Here is a 22,625-nt window from a genome sequence, read left to right on the forward strand (position 1 = left end):
TAAGTGCTGAACTATCTCTCTATCCCTACAGCTGATTTTTATCTGTATCCACACTATGTGCTATCTAAATGCACATGTGGGAGAAGCAGGCAGTGGTGGTACATGCCTTTAATCCCAGCACGACATATTTTTATGTTGTTGTTTCACTTAAACAAGCAAAAAGGAAATGCTAAGCAATATATGTTTGCTCAAGAAATGTTCCTTCAAATTCCATTTGTAAGCCAGGCAGTGGTGGTGCACTGTTTTAACTGCAGCACTCGGAGGTAGAGGCAGACAGATCTCTGTGAGTCAGAGGCCAGCCTGATCTTTAGAGTGAGTTCTAGGACAACTAAAGCGACATAAAGAAACCCTGTCTTGGGGGCTGGAGAAATGGCTCAGTGGTTAAGAGCACTGACTGTTCTTCCAGAGGTCCTGAGTTCAATTCCCAGCAACCACATGGTGGCTCACAGCCATCTATAATGAGACCCAGCGCCCCCTTCTGGCATTCAGGCACACATGGAAGGAATGTTGTACACATAATAAATAAATAAATCTTTAAAAAAAATAAAAATAAAAAAATAAAAGAAACCCTGTCTTGAAAAACCAAAACAAATAGAAAGTCTCAAAATTTTAAGACAATAACCTCTCCAATAACCTCATCAACTTGACCTTCAGGACTTTCTGTCTTATTTAAGCAAGTCACAGAAACAATGCTAATGCTGGCAAAGGCCTTTAATCCCAGCACTTGTGAGGCAGATGTAGCCAGATCTCCGACTTCAAGCCAGCCCTGTCTGTAGATCGAGTTCCAGGACAGCCAGGGCTACAAAGGGAAACCCTGTCCCAAAACAAAACGACTGTGACAGTGACAGTTTTTAAGTTCTACTTCATACTATTATGATTTACAAGCCCTTGCTTGTTACAGATTTTAAACTCGTTTCTCTGCCTAGTAAAATTTTAAGACATTTTATTTGTATTGATCCTTAATTACAACGTTGGAGATACGGATTTATACAACTAGTACTGTATCTCTGAATGCTAATTTAGCTCATAGGTAATGGGTCTTTCTAATTATTTCCTTTGCTGGAAAGAAAACCAACTACCTATGAGCTTTGGGAGCAGAAAAGAGAGCAAGCAGGCTGGGGACCTGGGCTGGCATGATGACTAGTAAAGGACAAGACATTAATAGTGTAAGCTCGGAAATCCCAGTCCAATTCTCAAGAAAGTAAGTGACTTTAAAGGGATGACTAACTTAAAATTAAAAATGAAAACCCATGTTCAAGGTCCAGCCTTGATAGATTTTTACCTCCAATGCCAAGGCAGTCTTGTCATAAGCACAGGGTACTCTCTTCTGGATTGCTTTTGCAAAGACAGGTCCATTCTGTGTGGATGGCAAAGGGCTGACCGCTGCCCCAGAAGCACTGGCAACTGTAGGTAGAGGAGTTGTGGTCTGAGGTTGAGCATATGCGTGAGCAGGTTCTGGGATGCCGTAACTGTTAGAATTCCTATTTCCATGCTTTCCATGTGGCGAAGACCTCACAAGCTTTTCAACATAAGGAACAGGAATCATCCCAACCCGGCCATCCTTGTTCCGGGCACTCCACCATTGTTCTTCAGGCTTTTCTATTATCACTAGAATCTCGCCCTTTTTAAAGGGGAGGTCTTCAGCATCATTCCCAAGAAAGTCATAGAGAGTCCGTACATATTCCACATTTTCTTCTGCTGCAGACAAGTTGGGTGCTGAGACAGAACCCATTGGTGGGCTTGGATACCTTAAGAGAGAAACAGAATTATTCTGAAGGAAAGTCTTATCTTATTCTATATTGGTATCTGTCAAAAATCTATTAACCACCTTCCTCTATAATAAACTGTTCCTTCATTATATTCTCAGTAATTAAGAATGTTTTGCCATTGTACATTCTCATTGTACTTTCTATAGTCTATAACAATATCTTCTCTATAGTCTACAACAATAACTTAAAAATACTTAAATATGTCATGTGTGTACACAGATACATGCACCATCACCCACAATGTGTTTTGGAGAAGGTTTTTTTTTCAGGTAATTGATCTGAATTTATTTAACTCTTTAAGTTCTGTTGCTGACTTCTTTTGTTACAGCCATCACAGATACATTTCCTCAAACTCTTCATTGATGGCTCACACCCTGCACAGTTCCCTAATTACAACAGACACAAACTATGAAAATCATGGCCAGTTAATTGGCTCACTGGTACCACCTTTACTGTGTAAACCTTATGACCCGAGTTTGAACTCCAAAATCAATGTAAATGGCAGCGAGAACCAACTCCATCAAGTTATCCTCTGACCACATACACGTCTGTACCCTCCTCCCCTAGCTGATAAACAAACACCACAAAAAAAAAAAAAAAGCCAAATGTGTAGTAAGATAGGGAAGGGCTGAGTGTGGTGGCATACACCTTTAAACCAGCCCTAGAAAGGCAGAGACAGGCAGACCTCTAAGGTTTTTTGTTTGTTTGTTTGTTTTTGATTTTCGAGACAGGGTTTCTCCGTAGCTTTTTGGTTCCTGTCCTGGAACTAGCTCTTGTAGACCAGGCTGGCCTCGAACTCACAGAGATCCGCCTGCCTCTGCCTCCACCTGGGATTAAAGGCGTGCACCACCACCACCCGGCCAGACCTCTAAGTTTAAGGTCAGTGTGACCGACCTATATAGCAAGTTCCAGGCCATCCAGCCAGAGCTGCATGTGAGACCCCGCCTCAAAAAGAAAAAGAGAAAAGGGGAGGGAGAGAGAGTGCTTGCCTAGTATGTACAAGGCCCTGAATTTGAGCTAAGAAATGAAAACAAAATCTAGCCAGATAAATTCTATTTTAATGCAAGCTTTGAAAATTCAAGTTGAACTACTCTCTAAACATTCCTCCACTGTTCTTTTCTTCAAAGAAAACAAACTATCTTTTTTCATTTTACACACCAATCCCAGTTCCAAGTTCCTCCCCTCTTCTCATTTCCTCCACCTTCCACTCCCCATCCACTCCTCAGAGAGGGTAAGGCACATTGCTTTGGTGAAGGTCCAAGGCACCTCCCTACTTTATCTAGGCTGAGCAAGGTATCCATCCAGAGAATGGTTCCCAAAAAGCCAGTACAAGCAGTAGGAACAAATCTTGGTGCCACTGCTAGTGGCCCTGCAGTCTGCCCCAGTCATACAACTGTTACCCACATTCAGAGGGTTCAGTTTGGTCCTATGCTGGCTCCTTCCCTGTCCGGCAGGAGTTAGTGAGCTCCCATAGCTCATGTAAACTGTTTCAGTGGGTGTCCCCGTCATGGTCTTGACCTCTTTGCTCATATTCTTACTCCTCCCACTCTTCAACTGGACTTTAGGAGCTCAGCCCAGTGCTCCACTGTGGGTATCCGCCTCTGTTTCCATCAGTTGCTGGATGAAGGTTCTATGGTGACATTTAAAATATTCATCAATCTGACTATAGGACACCTTTTCCACTACTGCCTAGGGTCTTAGCTAAGGTCATTCTTGTGGATTCCTGGGAATTTCTCTAGTGCCAGGTTTCTTGCTAGCCCTATAAAGGCCCCCTCAATCAAAATATCTCTTTCCTTGCTCTACATCTCTGTCCTTCCGCCATCTTGACTATCCCGTTCCCTCAAGTTCTCCTCCCTGTTCCTCTTCCCTCCTCCCTTCTCCCACTACCCCCAATGTTCCCACTTTTGTCAGGCGATCTTGTCTATTTTCCCTTCCCAGGTGGATCTATATACGTTTTTCTTAGGGTTCACCTTGTTAATTAGATTCTCTAGGGTCACTCCACTGTTCTTTTGTTTAAACTGTTTTAAGGAAGTTTTACCGGAAAAACGAAACAAAGAACAACAATAAGAAAGAAAGAAAAATTGGGTGGAGTGACGTGGAATTCTCCTCTGTATGCTGTGAATATGTTTTATTACCACTGATTAATAAAGAAGCTGCTTTGGGCCTATAGCAGGACACAATATAGCCAGGCAGGAAATCTGATATATAGAGAGAGCAGGCAGAATAAAAGAGACAGCACATAGCTGCTCCAGGAGACAAATGTCAGACGGAACCTAGCAACAATAATGTGGTGATACACAGATTAATAGAAATGGGTTAATTTAAGATATAAGAGTTATCCACAAAATCCCAGCAAAATTCTTCAAAGACCTCGAAAGAACGGTACTCAACTTCATATGGAAAAGCAAAAATCCCAGGATAGCCAAAACAATCCTGTAAAACAACTTCTGGAGGCATCACAATCCCTGACTTCAAACTCTACTACAGAGCTACAATACTGAAAACAGCCTGGTATTGGCGTAAGAACAGACAGGAGGACCAATGGAACCGAATTGAAGACCCAGATATTAATCCACATACCTTCAAACACCTGATTTTTGACAAGGAAGCAAAAAATATCAAATGGAAAAAAGAAAACATATTTAACAAGTGGTGCTGGCATAACTGGATATCAACATGTAGAAGAATGAAAATAGACCCAGATCTATACCCATGCCCAAAACTCAAGTCCAAATGGATCAAAGACCTCAACATAAAGCCAGCCACACTGAACCTTATAGAAGAGAAAGTGGGAAGTACACTTGAATGCATTGGCACAGGAGACCACTTCCTAAATATAACCCCAGCAGCACAGACACTAAGAGAAACAATTAATAAATGGGACCTCCTCAAACTGAAAAGCTTCTGTAAAGCAAAGAACATGGTCAACAAGACAAAACGACAGCCTACAGAATGGGAAAATATCTTCACTAACCCCACATCAGACAGAGGTCTGATCTCCAAAATATACAAAGAACTCAAGAAATTGAACACCAAAAGAATACATAATCCAATAAAAAAAATGGAGTACAGACCAAAACAGAGAACTCTCAACAGAGGAATCTAAAATGGCTGAAACACTTAAGGAAATGTTCAACATCCTTAGTCATCAGAGAAATGCAAATCAAAACAACTCTGAGATTCCATCTTACACCTGTAAGAATGGCCAAGATCAAAAACACTGATGACAACTTATACTGGAGAGGTTGTGGGGAAAAGGGAACACTTCTGCACTGCTGGTGGGAATGCAAGCTGGTACAGCCCCTTTGGATGTCAGTGTGGTGATTTCTCAGAAAATTAGGAAACAACCTTCCCCAAGACCCAGTAATACCACTTTTGGGTATATGTCCAAAGAATGCTCAATCGTGTCACAAGAACATGTGCTCAACTATGTTCAAAGAAGCTTTGTTTGTCATAGCCAGAACCTGGAAACAACCCCAATACCCCTCGATCGAAGAATGGATAAGGAAAATGTGGTACATTTACACAATGGAGTACTGCACAGCAGAAAAAAATAACGAATTTTGCAGGAAAATAGATTATTTTGAGTGAGGTAATCCAGACACAGAAAGACAATTATCATATGTACTCACCCATAGGTGGTTTTTAAACATAAAGCAAAGAAAGCCAGCCTACAAACCACAATCCCAGAGAACTTAGACAACAATGAGGACACTAAGAGAGCCTTACATAGATCTAATCTACATGGGAAGTAGAAAAAGACAAGATCTCCTGAGTAAACTGGGAGCATGGGGGCCTTGGGGAAGGATTGAAGGGGGAGGGGAGAGGCAGGGAGGGGAGCAGAGAAAAATGTAGAGCTCAATAAATATCAAAAAAGTTATCCAGAAATATGCCTAAGCTATTGGCCAAGTCGTGGTGTAATTAATATAGTTTCTGTGTGACTATTTTGGGTCTGGGTGACCGAGAAGGAACAAATAGTCTCTGCCTACAGAATGGTATGCCAACATGGCCCTGCCACATCCACATAAAATCTGAGAGAGCTTGGGAAGGAATTCTAAAGATACATACACACACACATCAAAAAACCGTTAAGCACAACTTCTTGGTAGCAGCATTTTCTCCAGTGGGCTCTGCTTGCTAGACACAAACAGAAGCATAAGTCATTTAAGATAAGGCTTCTTTACTCAGTGGTAGCAGCAAAAGCATTGCAGCTCCTTTAAGAAGATTTTCTGGTTCATGCTAGTTGCACAAACAGCTCTGGCTCTTTCAGGAGGCTAAGCACTTGAATGGGGTTTGTGGGTAGCATGCTGCAAGTTACTTGGTGGCAGCGGGGGTCAACTGCTTACCAAAGTTGAGGTGATGAGTGTGGCTCCCTCCCTGCAGTCCCAGAGCTGATGGTGAACTACCTCCACCATGTTAAAGGGCCAAGAGAGGGCTGCAGCGACCACACTGCTTACCATTTCAAAATATTCTTTGTCAGAAAAAGATTTCAGACACACAACAGAACAGATTCTGACATAAAAGACCTCTAAAAGAGACACAATGTGTTTAAAAATGTATGTAGCCTTGGGAGAGAGAGGAAAAAGGGTATAGACAGTTATAATATAAAAGAGTACAGACAGTCATAGATTAAAGGAGTAAGGACAATAAAATAAATATTAAACTTGTAGAAAAAGTAATAGAGTAAGAAAAATAAGTCACATAAAATCACACAGAGTCTGGATCATATTATTGTGTTTTCTTTGAATTTTCTGACTGTGAATGATTAAGTACAGAGAGACAATTCATTATACAGGCTGCTAAGCTAAACCAACATATATACTTTAAAGGTATCTTGACTTCAAAATTTGTTTTTTTTTTTTTCCTTTTTTCAAAATTTGAGTTTGATATGTTGCTTTGGAAAAGGTTTGTTTTCACAGAGGACAGAAAAGGTGTGGATTCCTTACTGGCCAATATGGTTTGATCAAACACGACCCCCTGAAGCAATGGCTTGGATGGTCCAACATCTGTGACAGCTTCAGGACTGCTGATTGAGATGGGCCTACCATACAGGATACCCCACAAAAGATCTGATTAACAATGCCCCAATCAGCAGAAAGTAGTCTAGAGAACAACACCCAAATTCCCAAAATGATTGTTTATAATTTTTTTTTACATTTAAAGGGGGATATGCTGTAGATATGAATCTTCTGCATTGGTATGGATCTTGGTGTTTAGATACAATTTAAGATCAATTTTGTTATATGTATTTCTGTTCTTGTTTGAGGTATCGTTTGTGCAGTTCATTTAAAAATATAACATATAATTAAGTACAGCTTAATAGATAGTCAACTATAATATCAAGCTTGTAGTCATATTAGGTTTTCTAGGTGTACAGATCTTTATTTCAGATGGATATTCTTCAAACCTTTCAAAGACTAATAGAATATGGCATTCAAAAATGTTTAAGAGCTTAGGCCTTTTCATGACAATGAGACACATCTGCTCCTGGCAGCGCCAATATACTCCAAGAGGATGATGGGCATCAAAGAGGCTTATGGAGTTAATGAGCCATTTGGGCAAGAAACTGCTTTTGCCTGGACTACTTTGATGGCATGCTGTATGAACTGGAAATGCAGGAGTCATAGAAAAATGACTGCTGAACTTGCTTAAAGGTGAACCTGTCCTTCAGGGTTCCTGCTCCATGAAGAGTCTGCCAACATTCTGCAGAGTACAGAAGAAAGTGACTGACAAACTGCTAATAAAGGCAAAACAGACTTTCAAATTTCCTGCTTCATGGAAAAGTCTGCCAGATATTACGGACCTATAAGCTAAAGATGAATGCTCCAATGTTACAAAAGAACTTTGGGTGACTACCTAGGCAGCAAGATGTCTCTGTCAATTCCAGAGTTTTGGAAGTTGCTTACAATGCACTTCTTATTAAGTAATATTATATCCTTCTGGGATCTTTGATGGAGTCAAAGAATAGATACTTATAGTTTTCCTTAGTTATGATAAAAAATAGATAAAAATATTGTAACTGTAATTCTTGTTTGATATCTGTTTTGTTTTATGTAATTTTACTATGTTAAAGTTAAAAAACTTCCTTTTTATTTAGACAGAAATGGGGAGGTGATGTGGAATTCCCCTCTGTATGTTGTGAATATGTTTTATTACCACTGGTTAATAAATAAGCTGCTTTGGGCCTATAGCAGGGCAGAATAAAGCCAGGCAGGAAATCTGATATAGAGAAAGAGTAGGTGGAGTAAAAGAGACGCCATGTAGCTATCACACAATACACAGAAGTAAAAGAAATGGATTACTTTAAGATATAAGAGTTATCCAGAAATATACCTAAGCTATTGGCCAAGCAGTGTTGTGATTAATACAGCTTTTGTGTGATTATTTCAGTTCTGGGCAGCCAGGAACAAACAAGAAGCCTTCACCCTATAGTGGAGAGATGGCCATTAAAGTGGTTATGACACACGCACAAACAAGAGTTCACACTTCTAGCGCCTAAGTGAAAGATAGGCACAGCCTGAAGTATCTGTAAGGTCAGCACAGGGTAGGTGGAGAGCCCGTGGCCAGTCACTCTAGCACATCAGGGAGTTACAGGCTTAATAAGTCTCAAACAGGAAGGCAGAGGTGCCAGGGAAGTTACTCAATGAGGCAAAGGTGCTGGCTGTGCAAGCTTGCCTATATGCCTTTGATGCCTGCGACCCTCATCAAAAGCTGGATGTGGTGGCATGAATCTATAACCCCAGCATTCCCACACTGTGTTACAAGGAGAGGGCTACTTGTTCTTCCCAGCTACCCAGCTAGCTTAGCCCCCGAAATAACCACACAGAAACTGTATTCATTAAAACACTGCTTGGACCATTAGCTCTAGTTTCTCATTGGCTAACTCTTACATTTAACCTATTTTTATTAATCTGTGTATCGCCATGTACTGTGGCTTACCGACAAGATTCTAACTGGTGTCCGTCTCAGGCAGAAGATCATGGTGTCTCACTCTGCCCTTCTTTCCAGCATTAAGTTCTGTCTTCTCTGCCTACCTAAGTTCTGAAGCAGCTACTTTATTCATTAACCAATGAAAGAAACACATGAACAGAAGAACCTCCTACACCATTTCTCCTTTTCTGTTTAAACAAAAAGGAAGGCTTTAACTTTAACATAGTAAAATTACATGTAACAAAATAGGTATCAAGTAAGAATCTCAGTTATAATATTTATATTTACTTTATCTTTTATCATAACTAAGGAGAACTATAACTATAAATTCTTTAACTCCTTCAAAGACTCCAGAAGGCTATAATATTACCTAAGTAAACAGAAAGTGCATTGTAAGCAACTTCCAAAACTCTAGAAATGACAGAGACATCTTGCTGCCTGGACAGTTACCCAAAGTTCTTCTATAGTGTTGGGGCATCCATCTTTGGCCTTCAGGCCCATAGTATCCAGCAGACTTTTTCGAAGTAAGAAATTTCGAAGACAGTTCCGCCTATATTGGCAGTTTTCAGTTACTTTCTTCTGTGTCCTGCAGAATGTCTCACAGACGCTTTCAGGAAGGAGGAACCCTGAAGGACCGTCTCACCTTTAGGCAAGTTCAGCAGCCCTCTCTGCGGGTTCTTCATGTACAGTTTATGCAACAGTCCAGGCAAGAGCAGTTTCTTGCCCAAATGGCTAACCAACTCCGTAAGGAGCCTCTTTGATGCCCATCTTCCTCTTGAAGTAGACTGGTGCTGCCAAGAGCAGATGTGTCTCATGGTCATGAAAAGCCCTAAATTTTTAAAAAAACATTTAAATACCATATTCTGTAGTCTTTGAAAGATATGAAGAATGCCTATCCATCTGAAACATATCTATGCACATCTAGAAAATCTAACTAACATGACTACAAACCTGACTATTACAGAGGATTATCTATTAACCTATATTTTTAATTATACATTTTAAAATGAACTACACAATCACAACACCTCAACCAAGAGCAGAAATATACATAAGATTGACCTTAAATTTATATCAATAACCAAGATCCATACCAATGTAAATTATTTATATCTATATCATATCCCCCTTTAAATGTAAAAGAACATTTATAAACAATATTTGGGAATGTGGGTGCAGTTTTTTCTCTCCAAACTGCTTTGTGCTGTATGGAGGCACCGTTAATCAGGTCTTTCATGGTGTATCCTGTATGCTAGGCTCATCTCAGACAGCAGTGGTGTGAAGTAATTTTTCGAGAGTATTCATGGCAACCTTTAAGGAGGCTTTGATCCATGACACCATATTGGTATAGAAGCAATCCACAGGTTCTCATTTTCTGTGAAAACAAAAGAACCTCTTTTCCGGCCGGGTGGTGGTGGCACACGCCTTTAATCCCAGCACTTGGGAGGCAGAGGCAGGCGGATCTCTGTGAGTTCGAGACCAGCCTGGTCTACAAGAGCTAGTTCCAGGACAGGCTCCAAAACCATAGAGAAACCCTGTCTCGAAAAAACCAAAAAAAAAAAAAAAAAGAAAAGAAAAAGAACCTCTTTTCCAAAGTATCATAACTTTAGACCCAAATTCTGAAGTCAAGATACCTTTATAGTATACTTGCTGGTTTTGCTGAGCAGCCCATACAATAAAATGTCTCTCTGTACTTAGCTCCTTCACAGTCAAAAATTCAAAGGAAACCTAATATACATAATCCAGACTCTGAATTTTCCATTTTTACATAGCTTATTTTTCTTTACTTCTTTTAATCTATGATTGTCTGTACTCTGTCTCTTTAAAGACTTTACCCCCTATTTTTAAGCATTAACTTTATTTTATGAATCTCTATATTCTTTTTCTTCTCTCTCCCAAGCCTACGTACATTTATTCAACACTGTGACCCATTTAGAGGTCTTTTATGTCTCAATCTGTCCTATTGTGTATCTGTAATTCTTTACTGTCCAGGAGCACTTCTTAAAATGCTAAGCGCTCCTTAAAAACTTAAGTTGCGCCATTAGTAGGGGTATTATGGTACCTGTTTGCCTGCCCAGTCTAAAACTTAAACTGTGCCATTATTATGGTAAACATGGTAGTTCCTGTTAGCTCTGCTCAGTCCAGCATGGAAGAACTGCTTGCTTCTCTGAGCAATGCACACTGACCAACTTCTAGGCACACATGTAAACCCTTTGCTTGGATATTTGTGGATGGGTGCAAGTGCATGTGTGTGCTTTCATGTGAGGATCAAAGGTTGTATTCCTCAGAAATATCTTTTCAAGGTTTGAAGTGATGACTGTTTTAGTCAGTTTTTAATGCAGTGACAAGACACCTTGGTGAAGGTGACTTTTAAAAGGATGCTTATTGGGGCTCACAGTTTCACAGGTTTAGAGTCCATGATCATCATAGTGGAGCATAGCAGCAGCTCATATCCTGATCCACAGGCACAAGCGAGAGGGAGAAGGAAGAAGGGAGAGAAAGGGATATAACTGGAATGGCATGGGCCTTAAGAAACATCAAAGCCCTCCAGTGACAAATCTCTCCAAGCAAGGCCACACCTCCTAGTCCTTCCCAAAGAGTTCCACTAAGAGACCTAGTATTCAAATATATGGGCCATTCTTATTAAGATCACTACAATGGTTCAGCAGTTAAGGGCACTGGTTGCTCTCCCAGAGGACCCAGTTTTGATTCTCAGCATTCATATGGTGTCTCAGAACAATCTGTAATCTAGTCTCAGGAGATCTGACATCTTCTGGCCTCTGCAGCACAGCACACACATGGTACACAGACATACATGCAGACACAACACCTGTACATATGATGAAATATTTTTAAAAAATTATTCTTCACCTTTTGTTTTAACTTACTTATTTTGCAAGAATTGGGAGTACATTGGTACAGCATCCATGTGAAGTCAAAGGGTAGCTTTCAGGACTGGGCTCTTAATTTCCATCTTAATTCAGTCAGGATCTCATGTTCTGAGTTCAGAGAGTACTCCAGGCTAACTAGCCCTCCAGCTTCTAAGTGACTCTTGTCTTGACTCTCATCTCACTGTTGGTGTATTTTATCTTCACTTAGCTACTGCCCATTTTATTTCCTCTGATTAGTGACCCAAGTAATATTGCTACCCTGACATGTTTTATGTTTACTTAGAGTTTTTGTGTGTGCGTGCACATTCCTCAAAGTGCACATGGAGGTCAAAGAACAACTTGTAGGACTCAGTTCTCTCCTTTCTACCAGTTTTTTGTTATGTTTTTGAGATAGTCTCCCTATGCAGTCCTGACTGTCCTGAACTTAATATGTAGACTAGGCTGACTTCAAACTCACAGAGATCCTCCAGCCTTTGCCTCCCCAAGTGATAGGATTAAAGGTGTGCCACCATGCCCAGAGAGTTTATGGCTTTCTTAAAGTCCTGCATACCTCATTATGAGAATTTCTTTACTTAATGTTAGCATGGGTATTTTGGCATGCTTCTTGATTACCTTTCTGGCAGTATGATACTTTATTCTGTAAGGCTATTCAAGGAAGCCCTTCTAGATATTAGTCCTTTTTTTCTAATTTTTCCCAGGTACTCTGCAAGAACAACAAGTACTCTAACTGTTGAGCCATCTCTCCAGCTCCAAGCTTCCTCAATGTTATGAACCCCCTTGAGCATAGTTTTTGGTTTCTTTTCTCTTTTTCTTGGTACTGGGAACTGAACCTGTGATCTTGAGCAAAGCATATATACACACACACTCCCATTAGGCCCATTTTCTCAACATCAGACTTTCTGCAAATGCCCTAAATTAAAAAACTGATTTTTTTTTTCCTGAGACAGGGTTTCTCTGTGTAGCCTGGTTGTCCTGGAACTAGCTCTACAGACCAGGCTGGCCTCCAACTCAATGATCTGCCTGCCTCTGCCTCCTGAGTGTTGGAGTACATTTCTCACTTAAACCACAATAGTAGCCATCTTTTCCCTTTTCTTAAGACAGGATCTTTACTCTGCAGTCCAGGCTGGCCTCAAATTAGTGGAGAATTCTCCTGGCTCAGCCTTCACAGAACTGGGATTCGGGCATGTGTCTATTCTGTCTGCTCTAGGTCTTTGTAGTATTCATCTTCCAATTCTAAGCTGAGGACTAAACCCTGGACCTCACTCATGCGAGGCAACCAGTACTCTACCACTGAAACCCATGTCCATTTATGTCCATTTATCATTTTTTAAAAAATTTAACCATTTTGGGGGGTTGGAGAGATGGCTCAGAGGTTAAGAGCACTGGTTGCTCTTCCAGAGGTCCTGAGTTCAATTCCCAGCAACCACATGGTGGCTCACAACCATCTGTACTGAGATCTGGCTCCCTCCTCTGGCATGCGGGCATACATCAAGGCAGAATGTTGTATACATAATAAATAAATAAATCTTTTAAAAAAAAATTAACCAGCCGGGCGGTGGTGGCGCACGCCTTTAATCCCAGCACTTGGGAGGCAGAGGCAGGCGGATCTCTGTGAGTTGGAGACCAGCCTGGTCTACAGAGCTAGTTCCAGGACAGGCTCCAAAACCACAGAGAAACCCTGTATCGAAAAACCAAAAAAAAAAAAAAAAAAAAAAAAAAAAAAAAAACCAAAAAAAAAAAAACCATTTTTGCTGCTGAGCCAAAAACTGAACTCAGGGCTTCTCTTATCTAAGCACATGTGCAGACAGACATACACCCAGTCTCCATTCTGTGACATTCATTAAGTCCTCTCCCTTCTCTGTATTGGTATTTTATTCAGGCCAATAGTAATAGTACTCTACCTCCATGAATAATTCCTCTTGCTACGCATATCCCTGCTCTGCCTGGTTATCTGAACAAACTTATCTAAGTTTAAGGTTCTTAAATTATTCAACCCCTGCCTTCTTCACAATAAAGTCATCAGACCAACAACACTTCATGCTTTGCAAGTTCAACAAACACAAGCTCCCTTCAGTCAGGTGAGATGGCTAAGTAGGTTAAAGTACTTGTGCCTAAGGGTGAGATGATCTTTCGGGGTTCCTGATTCATCAAAGAGTCTGCGAGACATTCTGCAGGACACAGTAGATAGTGACTGAACTGTCTTTGAAATTTCCTGCTTCATGGAAATGTCTGCTGGAAACTATGGGCCTCTAGGCCGAAGATGGATGCCACAACTGTACAGAGGAACTTTGGGTGACTGTCCAGGCAGCGAGATGTCTCTGTCATTTCTAGAGTTTGGAAGTTGCTTATTTTTTGTTTGCTTGGGTAATATTGTATTCTTCGGGAGTCTTTGAGGGAGTTGAAGAATACATAGATAGTTATAGTTTTCCATCGTTATGATAAAAGATAATAGATGTAAATATTGTAACTGTAATTCTTGCTTGATAACTGTTTTGTTACATGTAATTTTGCTATGTTAAAGTTAAAGCCTTTTTTTAAACAGAAAAAGGGGAAATGATGTGGGAGTGTCATATATCAATCTGTTGATTTCATTGGTTAATTAATAATGAAACTGCTTGGTCTGATAGGTTAGAAAATTAGGTAGGCAGAGTAAACAGAACAAAATGCTGGGAGGAAGTAAGACAGACGCCATGCCTCTCCTCTCCAGGGCAGATGCGATGAAGCCAGCCACCAGGTCAGACATGCTGAATCTTTCCCGGTAAGACTGGTGCTACACAGATTACTAAATATGGGTTAGGCAAGATGTGAGAATTAGCCATTAAGAGGCTAGAACTAATGGGCCAAGCAGTGTTTAAAAGAATACAGTTTCCATGTAATTATTTCGGGGTATAAGCTAGCCAGGCGGCTGGGAGCCAGGTGGCAGGAACGCAGCCCGCAGCTCCCTACTACTGTTCACTATGACTTTCCACAGCTAGATGGTAATCTTATTGCTAAAGGCACATTTTCATTGTAGTAAACAGAAAAAATCAAGCTGAAACGGATCTGAAAATTTCCCTCCTGGTTGTTAAAGTAGTGAACTCTGTAAGCTTCAACACAGACAATCTAGGCAGAATTTGTCCACTGGTTAAATAGTGGTATGAAGATTAATACAGACTCAGAACTGGTCAAAGTACAGAGAATAAGTGACTATTGAGCACTCAGTAGGACATTAAATCAACCCCCTCCCAAATAAGGCTCAGGGAACACCATGGAAGAGGGGTCAGAGAAGAACACAGGGGTTGGACAATGGAGAAGGATGCTGTGAAATGCTGTCTTCTGGGCATGACATGATCAATGTATTCATGAACTCCCAGCAGCTGTGGTCACCTGCACATAATCAAGTCAACAAAAATACAGCACTACTGGACTCAGTGTGTTATAAAAATTAAAAACAAAGAAAGGATATGAAGAGGGAAGGGGGAAGTGTTGGGAGACACTCAGGGGAATGGGGGAAAGTTAGAGGTGAACATGATCAAGATACATTGTTTACATGTATAAAATTGTTGAAAAATAGATTGTACTTTTTAAAGCAAGGTAAGGTGGTTATTCTTGACTACATCTGGAATTTACAATCCAAGCAGCTGGATATACCAGTAAAAAATTTTTTTCAAATGATTTCTAAAATCATTTGAAGTGGGAAGATCCACTTTACTACTTTAATCTGGATCTTTTGAGGTGGGAAGATCCACCTTTAATCTGGGCCACACCTTCTGGTGACAGCCTATATGAGGACATGGAAGAAGAAAGTTTGCTATCTTAGCCTGCATGTTCTCACTCTTGCTGGCAAGGCCATTCCTTAACTGGCATTAGAGTCTAACCCTTTGGTATTCTGGCATTTATTGAAGACCAGCTGAGACTTCCAGCTTTGTGGACTGAACTACTGGATTACTGGACCTTCCATTCACAGCCAGTCATTGTTGGACTAGTTGGACAATGTATATATATATTCATTATCAGTTCTGTTCCTTTAGAGACTCCTAATACAGACTTTGGTACCAAGAGTGGTTCTAGTACAAAAGTATGAGCGTGGATTTTTTAAGTATCTGGAATAGGTTTTCCTATTTGCTAACACTAACAGTTACTGAAGCTTGGAGTATTGAAAGCCATGGTGTGAATTGTATTACAAACTGAAGGAGACAAATGCATCTGATTATCCTGATTCACCAACTGTGAGAGGCAATGAACTTAGTGACTCTGTATATAAAACTTGAGACAGTTTGTGGGAAAGTAAGGAAAATGATGATACTAATGGTTGTTCCTAGAATCTCCGCATAAATTAGCAAAGGAAAAGAATGAGCTTTGAGGTAAAAGTGAAGGACAATAAAGAATGTTTAAGTCGAAAGCAGTGGTTCTCAACCTGTGAGCCATGACCTCAGGTATGAAATGACCCTGTTGCACAAGGGTTGCATATCGGATATCCTGCATATCTGATAAATTTACATTACAATTAATAACAGTAGCAAAATTACAAAGTAGCAACAAAAATAATTTTATTTTTTGGAGGTCACCACAATGTATTAAAAGGGTCACAGAATTAGAATGTTGAGAACTACTGATCTAAAGGTTTCGAAGTGAGTCCTAGAAGAGAATCTTCTCTCTAGCAGTCACAGAGCTCAAGTTGCTCTATGTAAATTCAAACTGAAGCCCTCATTATAAGGTTGGCAGAATAACAACTAAATTAAAGTACCAGCCTCAGAAAGTGCTAGCAGTTAAAGTAAGGGCATTAATTGGTTAAAAAAAAAAAGATCCTTTATCTTGGGATGGAGATGTGTGGGAAGACCCTCTTGAAGCTGAGAACTTGCACCCTCAGATTCTCAAGGGTTTATCTCACCTGAGGAAGCAGTCTCCCCACCCTCAGCAGATGTACTCCCACCCCCACCCCCTGAAATACTGCCTTTTCCAGTATTTGACTAAGGAAATTAATCCTTCACTATCTGCTAAACAGCAGTGATTTTCTCCGAAGGAAATGCCAGGCAAGATAATACTGATGTCCCTTAGGGCTCACCCTTTTCCTTGTGCCAGTCCTTAGGGTCATACATGCTGCTGCTCAGTAAGATGAATTAAATGCAATAGACTTAATGGGGTCTGGAAGTAGCAGGGGCCAGGTGGCAGCATTGAATCACTAAAGGCAAGGTGATCATAGTCCCTGTAATAGACAGCATAGACAAAGCAATGTCCATAATGGCCTAACCCATAATGAACAGCACAGGCAAAGTCATTCTTATGGTAGCATTGGCTCCTATGGACCTTTGTTACTGGCTAATAAAACATGGTGTTTCTAGGCATGAAATGGATAAGAAACTCTGAACAATCAAGCTTAGGCAGTGAAGGAAACCATCGAAAACAGATGTAATTGAATGAGGGGCCATGTTCCAGCCCTAACAAGCAGCAGAGTTTGGCAACTCCAGTCACATGGTTCTGGCTGTAGAGTCAAGGCTAGGAGAAAGGGGTTATGGAGTCTACCTCTGTGACAACAGAAAGCCTCTGAAGTCAGGCATGTGTCAGGGATGTTCCTGCATGGAGGCCTAGAGAGGCTATTTCACAAAGCGTGAAGGTGACACTTGGATTGTCTTGCAGATCCCAACATGTTGGAGATGCCAGAGCTGTGGGATACCTGTCAAGGAAAGCTGCTAACAGGAAGTGGAACCAGCCTAACAGAAGTGTTGCAGTTAACAAAGCTGAAAGGAGGTGGAGATCTGAAGAGTATTTTGACATCAGACATGGAGAGGCAGAGCTTGTCCAATGTTTTTTAGTCTTGCTTTGGTGCAGTATTTACTCACTATCCTCTCTTTCCTCCATTTTGGAACAATAATGTATATCCTGTGCTATTGTATGCTGGAAGTATATAATCTGCTTTTTGATTTTTATTTTACAGGGGATTACAGTTAAGAGACTGCATGAGTCTCAGAAGAGACTTAGGACTTTTATAGACTATGGGTACTTTTAAAGTAGGACTTAATGTATTTCTGAATTATGATATGGCTACAAGCCTATGGGGGACAGGGAGTAGAATGTAGTAGTTTGAAAGAAAATGGTTCCCCAAAGGCTCACAGGGAGTGGCACGATTAGGGGTATGATCTTGCTGGAGTAGGTGTGACTTTGTTGGAAGAAGTGTGTCACTGGGGATGAGCTTTGAGGTCTCAGAAGCGCAAACTAGGCCAAACTGAACTCAGTCTCCTCCTCTGCCTGCTGATCCATATATAGAATCGCGGCTCCATCTCCAGCAACCATGTCACCCCCCATGTTGCCATGATTCCCATCAAGATGATAATGAACTAAACTTCTGAACCTGTGAGGCAACACCAATTAAATGTTTTCCTTTATAAGAGTTGCCATGGTCATGGTGTCTCTTCACAGCAACAGAAATTCTTAGACAGAAGTTTACTGCATGTTTGCTTGATCTGTATAAGCAGAAAAAAAAAATCCTTCGACAAATGAATGTTAGATTGGATCATGGAAAAAGGGAATCTTCATCACAGTTCATGAACCAATTTCCAGACTGGAGCCAGAACAAATGAATAAAGGGACAACCAGGTTCCCCTGAGGAAGGAATTGGATAAAATATCTAAGAGTTTTACTGTTTGTCTTTCTCCATCTTCCCTAAAAGGACCTACACTGGGGGAAAAAAAACAATCAGACTGATCCGGGGTCTACTGTATACTAGTTCTGAATTGACACTGATTTTGGGAGACCCCAAGAAACACTGCGGCCCTCCATTTAATGTAGGGGCTTATGGAGGTCAGGAGATTATGTATGGAATTTTGACTGAAGTCTGACTCACAGAACTCATCTTGTGGTTATTAACCCAGTCCCAAAATATATAACTGGAATAGATATACTTAGAAGTCATTGGCAGAATTCTCACACTGGCTCCCTGACCTGTGGAATGAGGGCCATTATGGTTGGAAAGGCTACATGGAAACATATAGAGTTGCCTCTGCAAGGGAAAATAGTAAATCAAAAACAGTATCACATCCCTGGAGGAATTACGGAAATTAGTGTCACTGCCAAGGACTTGAAAAGATGCAGGCATGGTGCAGGTCCCCACCACATCTCCCTTTAACTCTCCTATCTGGCCAGTGCAGAAGACTGATGGATTGTGAAGAACTGTTGACTATACAAAACTATCAAGTAGCCAGGCCACCGCCTTTAATCCCAGGAGGCAAAGGCAGGCGGATCTTTATGAGTTCAAGGCCTGCCTGGTCTACAAGAGCTAGTTCCAGGACAAGCTCCAAAGCTACAGAGAAACCCTGTCTCAAAAAACCAAAAAAAAAAAAAAAAAACCCAAAACGAAAAAAACCTATCAAGTAGTGACTCCAATTGCAACTGCTGTACCAGATGTGATGTCCTTACTTGAGCAGATTAACCCATCTCCTGGTACATGATATGCAGCTATGGATCTAAGGGCCACACAATCTGCTTTCAGATGGCAAGGACAGCAATATACATTTACAGTATATACATTTGCAGCCTTGTGTCATCATTTCATTTGAAGGGATCCCTTCAACAAAATATCACATTGGTTTACTGCATTGACAACACTATGTTCACTGGACCAAGTAAGCAAGAGATTTAGAATTCTTGTTAACATATATGCACATCAGATGAGAAATAAATCCAACCAAAATTCAAGGGCCTTCTACCTCAGGGAAATTCTTAGGAGTCCAGTGGTGTGGGACATACAGAGATATTCCTTCCAAGGTGAAGGATAAGTTATTGCACCTGGCCCCTCCCACAACTAAGAATGAAGCACAATGTTTAGTGAGCCCATTTGGATTCTGGAGACAGAACATTCCTCACTTGGGTGTGGTATACCAGCTCGTTCACCAAGTGACTCAGAAAACCACTAGATTTGTGTGGGGCCTAAACAGAGGCTTTTCAATGGGTCCAGACTGCTGTGCAGGCTGCTCCACCACTTGGGACCATATGACTCAGCAGACCCCTTTGGTACTTGAGGTGTCTGTCAGTGGCAGACAGGGATGCTGTTTGGAACCTTTGGCAGGTCGCTGGAGATGAGCCACAGAGGAGACCTTTGGGATTTGAGAGCAAAGCTCTACCGTCATCTGCAGACAACTACTCTCTACCTTTGAGTGACAGCTCTTGGCTGCTATTGGGCCTTAGTGGAACCTGAACCTTTGATAATGGGTCACCAAGTTACCATGCAACCTGAGCTGCTCATTGTGATCTGGGTATCATCTGACCCATTAAGCCATAAAGAAGGACGCGCACAGCAGCACTCTATGGCAAGCAAACTGAAGTGATATAGATGGATCAGGCCCAGGCAGGTCCTGAAGACACAAGGAAGTTGCATGAAGAAGTTGCCCAAATGCCTATGTTCTCTACTCCAGCTACAATGCTGTCTGCCTCCAACATGCACTGCAGCCTCACGGGCTGTGCCCTATGGTTAGTTGACAGAAAAAGAAGACTAGGGCCTGGTTCACTGATAGTTCTGCATGCTATGCAGGCACCAACCAGAAGTGGACAGCTGCAGCATTATAACCCCTTTCTGGGACAACCTGAAGGCCACACATCTTCACTGTGGACAGAACTTCAGGCAGTACACATGGTCATACATTTTGGTTGGAAGGAGAAATGACCAGATGTGTGATTGTTCACTGATTCACAGGCTGTAGGCAATGGATTGCCTGAATGGTCAGGGACTTGGAAAGAGCATGACTGGAAAATTGGTAAGAAAGATTTTTGGAGAAGTATGTAAATAGATCTCTCTAAAAGGGTGAAGGATGTGAAGATATTTGTGTCCCATGTAAACGCTTATCAAAGGTGACTTCTACAGTGGAGGAGCTCAATAATCAAGTAGGTAAGATGACCCGTTCTATGGACTGTCAGTCTTTTTCCCCAGTCATCCCTGACACTGTCCATGGGCACGCAAAAAAAGTGGCCATGGTGGCAGAGATGGGGTTATGCATGGGTTCAACAACATGGACTTCCAGTCACCAAGGCTAACTTGGCTACAGTTTCTGTTGAGTGCCAGATCTGCCAACAGCAGATACCAACACTGAGCCCTAGATATAGCACCATACCCCAGGATGACCAGCTAGCAACCTGGTAGCACAATGTCTACACTGGTCACTTTCTCTGTGGAAAGGATAAAGCATTGTAATAGGTTAGAAAAGATATTCTGGTTATGGAGTTCCCTTTCTTGCACACAATGCTTTGGTCAAAACCTCCATCCATGTATTGATGGAATGCCTGATGCACCGACATGGTATTCCACAGAGTATTGCTTCTGACCAAAGAACTCACTTCACAGCAAAAGATAAGCAACAGTGGGCTCATGATCATAGAATCCACTAGTCTCATAATATTTCCCACCATCCTGAAGCCCCTGACCCGACAGAAAAATGGAACAGTCTTTTGAATACAGAGCTACATAGCACCAATTAGGTGGCAGCAGCCTGGAGAGCTGGGGCAGCTTCTCAAGGCAGCATATGCTTTGAATCAGCATCCAACATATAGTACGCTTTCTCTCATAGCCAAGATCCATAGCCCAGGAGTCAAGGGGAGAAAGAGAAAATGGTTCCATTATCACCCCTAATGACCCGCCAGGAACATTTCTGCTTCCTGTTCCTGCAACCTTAAGTTCTGCTGGCCTAGAAGTTTTGGTTCCAGATGGGGAAGAGCTCCTGCCAGGAGATACAACAAACATTCCCATTTGATTGGAGGCACAAACTTCTCCCTGGCCACTGTGGGCTTCTGATACCCTTGAGCCAACAGGCTAAGAAAGACATAACAATGTTAAGAGGGGCAACTGACCCAGATTACCAAGGGGAAATTGGATTTCTTCTCCCCAGTGGAGGAAGACAGATTATGTCTGGAGTGCAGGAGATCCTCTAGGGTGTTTCTTAGTCCTACCGTGTCCTGTGATTCACGCCAATAGGAAACTACAACAACCTGATCCAGGCAGGATGACAAAGGACACGGGCCCTTCAGGAATGAAGGTATGGGTTACTCTTCCAGGAAAAGCCAATACCTGTCGAGATGCTTGCTGAGGGTGGAGGAAACACGGAATGGAGAAAGTAGTTAGAAATACCAGTTAAGGCCACCTGACCAGTTGTAGTGACAAAGATTAAAATCAACACGTGTTTCTACCATATTTTGTTAAGTATGTTTGTATAGATATTTGTGGTTTTCCCTCTATTTCTTTATCATGTAATATAACATCAAGAGACTATCAGTAGTTATCATATTTAAGTTTTGAGACACTAAAAGAATATCTCTCAAGGGACATTGTCCTGTATTCTAAAATTTATAATGCTTTTGCAGTTGTACAAGGGATTGTTATATTATGTTAAAAATAATTATGACTTAGTTATTATTTTCATTTGAAAATTGAGCATGACAGAAAAGATACCAAAGTGTGTCAAATAGAGCTAAGGAAAATTTCAGAAAATTTCATTGGTAATACAGAAAATTGGTACCTGAGAAGACATGAAGTAGAATTAGATTTAAGGATAACAGGAAGCCATTGCAGTATATATTTTTCCTCCTTGAGAGGAATCTAATAATTAATTTAGACTTTCTCCAACACCTGTTACATTGTTGCAAGCATGTTTTAATAAAGGCTTAAAGTCAATAATATAATTCACTTTCACAAATTAGGTAATTTACTTAAATATATTACCAAACATTATACTTCCTAAGTTTATCCAAGCTCCTAGACTGAAATTATTAAAGGTGACAGCACCTGCCAGCATCTACCAGAACCTCCATGTGGCACAGAGTTCTTAGTATCTTCATCTCTACAGCACAGACTACTATTTACAGACACTTTCTGGATTTTACATTTTTTAAACTATTGATGTGTGCAGATACTCACTTGCCATGGTGCACAGATATTGCAGCTAAAGGACAACTCTGAGGAGTCGGTTCTCTCTTCCACATTTCTGTGGGTTTGGGGGATCCAACTCAGGCCATCTAGCTTCTTCGGCTGCAAATACTTTCACTCACCAAGCCATCAAGCCTAGCCCCTTCTCCA

At 41.1% G+C, this 22,625-nt stretch overlaps 1 protein-coding gene across 1 annotated transcript in view; it reads right to left on the minus strand.

Moving 5' to 3' along the window:
* Crkl (CRK like proto-oncogene, adaptor protein) overlaps positions 1 to 22,625 on the minus strand; it is a 40,120-nt gene that overhangs the window by 15,370 nt on the left and 2,125 nt on the right. Inside the window, exon 2 of the mRNA XM_057765507.1 lies at positions 1,283 to 1,748. Within this exon, the coding sequence (XP_057621490.1) occupies positions 1,283 to 1,748 (466 nt within the window). The remainder of the gene's footprint in view (positions 1 to 1,282; positions 1,749 to 22,625) is intronic.

The sequence above is a fragment of the Chionomys nivalis genome, chromosome 3, assembly GCF_950005125.1.
Source record: "Chionomys nivalis chromosome 3, mChiNiv1.1, whole genome shotgun sequence".
Taxonomy (NCBI): Eukaryota; Metazoa; Chordata; class Mammalia; order Rodentia; family Cricetidae; genus Chionomys; species Chionomys nivalis.